This window comes from Temnothorax longispinosus, chromosome 10, assembly GCF_030848805.1.
Source record: "Temnothorax longispinosus isolate EJ_2023e chromosome 10, Tlon_JGU_v1, whole genome shotgun sequence".
NCBI classification, from domain to species: domain Eukaryota; kingdom Metazoa; phylum Arthropoda; class Insecta; order Hymenoptera; family Formicidae; genus Temnothorax; species Temnothorax longispinosus.
Window position 1 is genome coordinate 14458861 of NC_092367.1, and position 9733 is coordinate 14468593.

Below are 9733 nucleotides of genomic sequence, written 5' to 3' on the forward strand. Positions count from 1 at the left end.
ATGTATTTTTACATTATACAAGACCTAATATGTTGAACCCGTAATATTTTTCCCATCATTAACAAAATTTATTTATCGAAAAGATTTATATATTAGGGAGAACTAAAAAGAATAATTTATCAAAAATTCTTCGGAGATTCTTTCAGCATATATTACAACACAAATTATTGCTTACAAAAATCTTTTAAATAACTTTTTGTCTTTATTATTATCTTCGTCTTTATTTTCTTTGCAATCGAAGAATTTATTTCCGACCCGTATAAATCTGCATTTTTAAAAACGTATTCTGAATGGTTTCGAAATCTATATGAGAAATCGCATTCATAATATATACAGATACTATATTATATGAGTATAATATAGATAAATATACATTTAATATATTAATTTCACAAATCTGTTACCCCATTATAAAAAATTCGTCACTTACCGACACGATACGCAACGTGCGAAATTACCCAACTACGTAGATACGGTGATATACTATGATACACAAACAAAATATTTAAATTAAAGAGGCACTCTGAATGATAAATGTTTCAAAAGATAATTCTTTGCGCATCTAATTTGTCTTTGAATTATAATTTACTAATATAATTATCTATTTTTTGAAAAAGATTTTTACAAAATAAATTTATATAAAATTTTTGATGGATTCTCTTTCTCCAGTTATTTCTAACTCATCAAGATAAAACATTTCGACTAATGGGAATTAAAAACAATTAATTTTAAGCAGATGACAAATGATACTCATTTCTTTGCCCCGCCGGGGTTCGATGCCTCTTACGGACCTCTTCCTTTTCTCAGGACATCTTTTTGAATACTTAATTGTATAGCAACACCAAAATTTTGCATTAAATATTTTTTTTTGATAAAATTTTTTTAAATTACAATGTCGCGCTAAATCGCGTGGACGTATGTTAATTTGCACAAATATTTATTAATTAATTTTTCATCAATTATATTGAGAAAATCGGTAAAGAACTATTCTATCCAATTCAATTTAACTCGCTCTACCGTGCGAGAAGTGATGATTTTGTTACCAGCCAGATAGCAAAGAGAATTCCCAAAGAATTCAACATGAATTCGCAGTTTCCAAAATGAATTCCTCAATGAATCCCATTTCTGTCCGAAATGAATTCCTAAGTGATTCTTTACGAATTCGAAGTTATGTCAGCATTTGCGAATTCTTTTGTAAATTCCAAATGATGTCTGAAAAACGGAAAAGTATTCCTTAAAGAGTTCGAAGAGAGTTCAAAAGGATTCGAAAGAGTTCAAATAGAGTTCTAAAAGAGTTCGGAAGTTCAAAAAGAGTTAGAAAAGAGTTCAAAATGAGTTTTAAAGGGACTGCAAAGGCTCGATAAGAACTCTTGCGCTGTTCAGAGCCATTTTGAAAAGAGTTCTGTGAGAGTCCTTGCTCTAATCCATAAAAGAATCGCATTGAGCCCGTTTAGCACATGCTAACAGTTGCAAGTTGTTTAATGTTTCTAGTGATTTACTTTTCCGATTGGGCTACAAAAATGGTCTTAACCACATCAAAAAACTGAACCACTAGAAACACTGAACAGCTTTGCAACTGTTGGCACCTGATGAACGCGTCCATCGCTATTCCTCGATCTCTGTACGAAATAGAAATGTAAGTTAAAGTGTATTATAACAGAAAAGACTTAACGGTAAGCATATGCTTCAACGTCAGATGTATTATGTTATATAATTAAAGGTCAAGCTCGTGTGTGTCAAATAATAAATAGGTTGCCGGCCAATAACGAGCAATGTTAGACGTTAAAATTCAAAATTTATTAATGTAACATTACAAATGGTACGTTTCGGCAACACTGTGCCTTCCTCAGCCAATTTTAACAATTAATTGAAATGCCACGAATCATGTGTCAAGAGTAACAAATTTCCACATCAAAATTAACATACAGATAACATTGAGATCTAAATTATTACATACTGATGAAGTCCTTAAAGTATTGACAAGGTGTATACTTGCTGAACAAAAATTCGGAATCGTTGTGTATCAATCTTAATTACACGTCGAATGATAAAATCCATGATTAATTTCTCAGTCGGCAGTGAGAACGAATCGAGTCAATCTGTGATTTTTTGTCCGTCACAATCAAGAGTCAATAATTACGAAGAAAGTGTAAACTGTAATCAAGAGTCAATGGATAAATTAATTTTTTTGTAAAAATTATAAATTAAAACTTATCAACGTGGGTAAATCTAAGGCTATTATTGCACTTATACGTACTGAGACCATAGTAAATTCGAGTTAGTAAAGTTTTCAGAAAGAACTGTATCGTGTCGAATCTTGTGTGTGACTGAGCATTTTCGTTCCGTGTCAGAATCGGTTGACAACAATGATGTAAATAGACCAATGTTTAACTCCCTATGAGTTGTTACTAAGTTCGTTTAGGATGTTAAAATAAGAACCATCCAGCAATTCAGTGTCTTTATTGGAATCTAGCATTGGAGAGTATCAAAAAAAGATGGTCACATATTAGAGAAGGTACTAACATACCGAAAAAAGAATTTTTAATTGCCATTGAATTAATTTTGTCATCCACATACTTTAACTTTAACAACGCTATATACAAACAAACTTTTGGTACTCCCATGGGATCTCCATTATCCCCAATTATAGCTGACATGGTTATGCAAGATTTAGAGGAAACAATTTTAGAATCGATTGGTTTCAATTTGCCGTTCTATTTTCGTTATGTTGATGACATAATTATGTCGATTCCACGTGACAAGGCTCAATACATCCTAGATAAATTTAATAATTACCATGATAGGCTTAAGTTTACAATCGAATATGAAAATGACCGTACGTTGAGTTTTTTAGATCTAAAATTACATATTATTAATGACACTATCCACATAGATTGGTATCACAAGGATACATTCTCTGGTAGATATCTATCCTACTATTCGAACCATCCAGAGTGTCATAAAATTGGCACGATATACAGTTTAGTGGACAGGTCCATACTATGTCCCACCCTATATTCCAAGCAAAGAACATAAAATTGTGTATTAACATACTAATGAACAACGGTTATCCTATAGATTTGATCTTTAAGAGAATTAACATGAGATTAAGGACATTATTCGATGGTAAACTTAAACAGAACAAAAATGCGAATAGAGTTGACACTAATGTTGATGTTGATAATGACTCGGAAGAAAATAGAAGGAAAATTATTGTTATTCCGTTCATTAACAACATCTCTGAAAAAACAGCACACCTTTTCGATAAAAAAGAACATATAATAGGGTATAGAGTCCTCAACAAATTGGACAAGTTTATCAAAACACATAAAGATACCAATGCATTATGCTCGAACAACAATGTAATTTATAAAATCAAATGTAATGATTGCGACGCCTCTTACGTGGGGCAAACAAAGCGACAACTGAAAACAAGAATCAACGAACACAAAAACAATTATAAATTGGACCCATCCAGACATTCAGTCATTACAGAACATATACTTAATTTGAATCATAGTTTTAATTGGAACAACCCGGAGATTTTAGATTTCGAAACGAATTACTACAAGAGACTAATATCAGAGATGATACACATCAAAGAACAAAAAAATGGTATTAATTCCAATAAAGACACTGAATTGCTGGATGGTTCTTATTTTAACATCCTAAACGAACTTAGTAACAACTCATAGGGAGTTAAACATTGGTCTATTTACATCATTGTTGTCAACCGATTCTGACACGGAACGAAAATGCTCAGTCACACACAAGATTCGACACGATACAGTTCTTTCTGAAAACTTTACTAACTCGAATTTACTATGGTCTCAGTACGTATAAGTGCAATAATAGCCTTAGATTTACCCACGTTGATAAGTTTTAATTTATAATTTTTACAAAAAAATTAATTTATCCATTGACTCTTGATTACAGTTTACACTTTCTTCGTAATTATTGACTCTTGATTGTGACGGACAAAAAATCACAGATTGACTCGATTCGTTCTCACTGCCGACTGAGGAATTAATCATGGATTTTATCATTCGACGTGTAATTAAGATTGATACACAACGATTCCGAATTTTTGTTCAGCAAGTATACACCTTGTCAATACTTTAAGGACTTCATCAGTATGTAATAATTTAGATCTCAATGTTATCTGTATGTTAATTTTGATGTGGAAATTTGTTACTCTTGACACATGATTCGTGGCATTTCAATTAATTGTTAAAATTGGCTGAGGAAGGCACAGTGTTGCCGAAACGTACCATTTGTAATGTTACATTAATAAATTTTGAATTTTAACGTCTAACATTGCTCGTTATTGGCCGGCAACCTATTTATTATTATGTTATAGTTATATCAGAAGTTAAACATTATTAATATTTTAATACAGTATTTTCTATCATAATACATTTTACCTTACGGTTAAGTTCCGTATTTCCGTTTTCCTTATTGTATACTTTGAAGGCGTAAAGGAGTAACTTTTCGCGGGCTTCTATAATATATTGAATCACCATGGACAATATCCCCTGAAACGTAACTCCTCGCGTCCCGAATATACATAATTAAAAAATCTCGAATTTTTTAATGATCAGTTTTTATTATTTCATATATTCAAAATTTAAGTTATATAGAAAAGTTATATAGAAACGACGAATTTATATAAAGTTATGAATGAGTATACAAAATTTGTACAAACTTATACAAAGTATACAAAACTTATTATTTATTGAACTTATTATAAACTTATATAATATATGAACTATATATATATGAACTTATTATAAATTTACTTAGTGTACAACTTATAAAAACTAGTAAAACTTATAGAAACTTATCGCAATTAGTTATCGCATCCTGTCCGTTGCATGTTGCAACCACGATTTAATAGTTTCTTTGATGCTCGTTCTGGTCGCATCTGTTTGCTTGGAAATAGTTTCTGCAACAAAAAAGAGTGCTTCATAGGACACGTTTATATAAGCAGATTTTGAATTATATTTTGATTTTCATGAAACTCACTGATAATCAATTGACAAATTACAGTTGGACTGAACTTCAGTGTTTTACGCTGCCCAGACCATGAGTAAATTTTCGCCAGTGAATCAGTCATGACATGCCTCAACACGGCCCTCGTAAATTTCGATACGTTTGCTCCGCCTACCACTTGTATGTCGCGAATCTAAAAACAGAGATTATGCATGTATGTATGTATATATGTATATGTATGTATGTACGTACGTATATATATATATATATATATATATATATATGTAGGTCCGGAAGTATGTTCCGGGACTTTTATTTTTTTACATCGGTATATTCCAGGACATTTGGCAGTTTCCAGGACTGTCCTGGAAAAAATTCATGTCCTACGGCACGTTTCGGGACAATTTTTTGAATCTGATTACATATATATGCGTTATATTCCAGGACTGTACATTTCAAAAAACGTAAACAGTCCCGGAACATACCTCTAGACCTACATATATATATATATACGTAAATATATATGTATATATATATATATATATATATATATATATATATATAATCAGAAAATGTGATAGCATATGTCTATACTTGTATGTATAGTCGCCGCCAATGATTCCTTTCCTGAGGTATTCTTATGTTCCCTCCTTATCCCAGGAAAGAAATCATTGGCGGCGACTGTACATATAAAACAATGCAAACTTACAAATTGACTTCGAACATCAGCAGACTGTGACAGATTCGCATCAAAATTCTCGAATTCCTTGTAATTTTCCAGTGAAAATTCTGGTAAAAGATTCTGCTCTTCCTGCGGCAGTGGCCTGCCATGATCTTGCAAATTGATCAGATGATTCAATTTTGATTCCATCTGTTTATAATATTTTAGGAATTGTCCCACAGTCATCGGTTCTGAAGTAGATGTACATATTTTTATCAACAAATGCGAGGTGGATATTTATTTATGGATATTATTTGTATTTTATTTTACCGAGTATTTTTATATAATCATAGACAATATAAAACATGTAAAATTAAACCCATGGCGATCAAAAGGGGATATCGGAAGTTATTCGTATACCAGAGAACAAAAAAGGTATACATTAATGACGATAATGTAGCTATCGGTTGAATTATAACAGCATATTTGTTCAAAAAGTATTTTTGCTCATTTCTTTTTTATATTTTTAAATACATATGAAAAATGAAACTCTACTGTAAGACTCATTGGTATGTTTTGATTAGTATCGATATACTTGAAATAAGATACAACAATTGTGTCAACTTAATTCTTTTCCATTCTTTTTTAATTCCTTCCAATCTCATTTCATTTGTTGGGATAAAAAGTAGATGTTGAATTAAACCATCGTATATTTATGTCATTTTTAGAGCATTTTTAAAATTATTATAAACTTACGTCATATACTGATGTAAATTTGACGTCATCCGATGACGTCACTTATGCTGTGACAAATGGCCGTCAATATAGGCGGGGTCATTTAGACGTCATACTGACCGTCAGTTTGACGTACGTTCTGGCGAATGCGTACGTAAAAAAGACGTCTAATTGACGACGTTGTGCTACCTGGGAAGTTTATCGTTAACTAATAAAATACTTCGTTTAGTATTTCCGCTGGTTTGAAAATTTTTGATAAGTACCTATAACATGAGATAAATAATATATTACTGCAGCAATATGAAAGCAACAACCAGCGGAAATACTAATTGTAAGCGAAGTATTAAAAAATATTATTCCAGTAATTGAGAGTGACAATGATGAAGATTAAAAAAATGATCTCAACTCACACTAAAAAAAGCACCCCGTTTTGTGAGAGCCGAGGGGACTTACATTAAAAAAAACATCCCGATAAGGAGTTCGAAACCGTACTGCAACCTCCTCGTGGTGAACTCTAAAAACTTATTTTTTAAGGCTAACTACAGACGATACTTATTTAAATACTTTATATATACATACAATGTTAACATTCTTCTTTAACCGTTTTTCACAAAATAGATTTTTAATTATTTCATCTGATGTATCACGTACTGTCATAGCAATCGCACTAAAGCTTAACGGTTTGGAAAAGCGCATAAAATAAATGTACAAATAAAAATAAAATCTAAATTTCCACTAACTTTGTTGTCAAATAATTCAAGAATCCAGCATAAAAACTAGACTAGTACATTCGATCGATGTACGCGGCTGGAGCGAGAGTGTGCTGTAAAAGTGTGGTGCCTCGCCGCATGCATGATTTTCATCATTTTTCGCTATGAAGTACCTCCATGAAAAATTTGAAAAAAATTTATGTTAAAGCAGACATTTTAAGGTTTCTTTTGGAAAAAAATTGTTTGAAAAATCCAAATATTTTTTTTACCCGTATTTTTTATCAAATTTTTTTTTAATTTTTTCTTAAAATAGTCTCATTGATGTTCATAACATATATTTTTTTCATCAAAATCGGTTGAGCCGTTTCCGAGAAAAACCACTTTCTTGATTTTACTTTTCTTCTCTATAACTCCTACAAAAATGCAATTTTAAAGTTGATATTTGCAGGATTTTCCGACGCGCGAAAAAAAGCAATACGCCGATGAGCGCTATCTCGCTCGCTCCTTTGCTCTCCCGCTCGCTCGTTCACTCTCTCGCTCTTCTCCTGATTCATGCATACAACGCGCGCTATCTCTCTTGCTTGCACTCACAATTCACTTTCTCACTCATTCTTTCACTATTTCGCTCGCTCACTCTTTCAATACATCTTTTTTTTTTTTATTTAAAGTGACGTTGGGTACTAAGCTCTTACCGTCTATCATATCACTTGCACAATATATGTCAACATTGCAATAACTTTTTAAAATCTTAAACGGATTATTAATCCATATATGCATTATCTTTAATCTTCAACTTCCCATTAAACAGGAAATCCACCTTTTAAACGAGGTATATGCGAGACGAAGACCGGACCAAAATCGAATTACGGACCTTTTGGAGTTACGAATCACTCGCGCAGCTACGGAGCCATGCGTCATCCCCCTCTCAATGCATCTGCGTGGCTTGATCGCTAACGCACTCTCTTAGAAATTGCAACCGTACAAGAAAATCTTATATATAGGACATATTAAAAATTTTCCTGCTTGCGTAAATATACACCGTAGTGTCTCGCGCGCTGCGCGTGTACTTGGCTCGAGACACTCTCTACCGTGTCTTTTGACATTTTTATGTATGAGCGTCCAGACTTTAAACTTTAAAGCATTCTCGGCGGTTGGAGAGGTGACAATCCAACCACTACAATTTATACAATATTAAAACAATTTTTTTATTATAAAGTGTATTATATTACCGTTTGTGCTGACATTGCACTAACAATTAATAAGAGAAAAAATCGGAAAAAGTTGTGAAGAAGTTTTCCGATCGTTAAATATTTAATGTATACGGCACATTTATTATTCTATATTAATCTCTTCATTTGTTTTAATATCAAGCATGCAAATCATATGCAACATTGTAGTGATTCTATTTCGCTATTGATGATAACCTTTGTATTACTGATATTATTTATATAGACATTGCTTGTTTAAACAATTTAAAAAAAAATCTTATAAAAAGCTTATTAATAATGAATTTTAGATGTTGTTATTGTCTAAAGTCTAAGACTGTTCAAGTCACTCAAATGATCAAACAGAACATCATAAAAGCGAACGAATAGTCAATAAACCAGTACCAGAACTGATCAGTTACTCGCAAGCGTTTAATATAAGAACTTCGGTTTATCGTGACATACTTTATACATAGTAACGAAAACATTTGTAATAATGTAATATCTTTAAAATATTTAGAAATTAAATAAATTTTTACTAAAGGAGGAGGGTCCCTAAGGCCTGTTTTCGGCACCCCTTCAAAATTGGGCCAAAATGGCTGGAATCACTTCCTTATACCCTTGGAAGTAATATTTAGTCAATTCCAGCCTAAACGGAAGTATTTAGAGTGTATACTTCAAGTATACATGGTGCATCAGCGCGCCCGTATCAAGCATTTTTTGGAAAACTAAGCGTTATTGAGAAAAATGTTTCAGATAAAAATTGTATGGTTTCAAGGAAGACATAAGATGGTGTCATTGGTTTGACCTTGGATAGTCATTTCATCAGACTCACCTTAACCAAGCACCCCAAAAGGTGAGAGGCAAGGGGACTCACCTTAATCAAGCACCCCAAAAGGTGAGAGGCAAGGGGACTCACTTTTTTAATCTAGCACCCCAAAAAGTGACAGGCAAGGGGACTCACGTAAATCCAACACCCCACTCTACGTGGCTTCTTAAAGGAAGATTACGTTTACAATTTTACTGTTCACGTGTGGAGAATCAACAAGAATGAATAATATGATTTCAATCTCGGATCTCCTTAAGTAACGTTTCTACAAATCTATCTGTAAGAAGCCTCATAACTCGCAAAGTACTTAATAAAAAATGACTTAGTTATGAGTGTTTTGGAAAGCTCTCGAAATAAGCTACAATTAAAGATATGTAAAAATAGGGGGTTTTATATAAAATATTGAAATCAACATTCACGTGACCTTCAAATGACTATCCAAGGTCAAACCAATGACACCATCTTATGTTCCCCTTGAAACCATACAACTTTTATCTGAAACATTTTTCTCAAAAACGCTTAGTTTTCCAAAAAAATGCTTGATACGGACGCGCTGATGCACCATGTATACTTGAAGTATACACTCTAAATACTTCCGTTT

General features: G+C 32.4%; 1 protein-coding gene across 2 annotated transcripts; it reads right to left on the bottom strand.

The window, feature by feature from the left end:
• Window positions 1-4056: 4056 nt before the first annotated feature.
• Window positions 4057-8799, bottom strand: LOC139820602 (uncharacterized). Of its 2 annotated transcripts, none has more exons than XM_071790996.1 (4): window positions 6410-8799; window positions 5702-5904; window positions 5026-5185; window positions 4057-4945 (listed from the first exon to the last, which is right to left on the bottom strand). In XM_071790996.1, exons 2-4 carry the CDS (start codon window positions 5897-5899, stop codon window positions 4854-4856), a joined length of 450 nt encoding a protein of 149 aa, XP_071647097.1. In that variant the 5' UTR covers window positions 5900-5904; window positions 6410-8799; the 3' UTR covers window positions 4057-4853. The 2 variants fall into 2 exon arrangements, with proteins under 2 accessions (XP_071647097.1, XP_071647096.1); XM_071790995.1 differs by lacking the exon at window positions 6410-8799 and adding an exon at window positions 5984-6051.
• Window positions 8800-9733: the final 934 nt, after the last annotated feature.

Coding starts and splice junctions, on each gene's coding strand:
- LOC139820602 (XM_071790995.1), bottom strand. CDS start 6,020: ATGTTTTATATTGTCTATGATTATATAAAAATACTCG. Junction 5,905..5,983: donor TGATTATATAAAAATACTCG/GTAAAATAAAAT, acceptor CATCTACTTCAG/AACCGATGACTGTGGGACAA. Junction 4,946..5,025: donor AATTTGTCAATTGATTATCA/GTGAGTTTCATG, acceptor TTTTTGTTGCAG/AAACTATTTCCAAGCAAACA.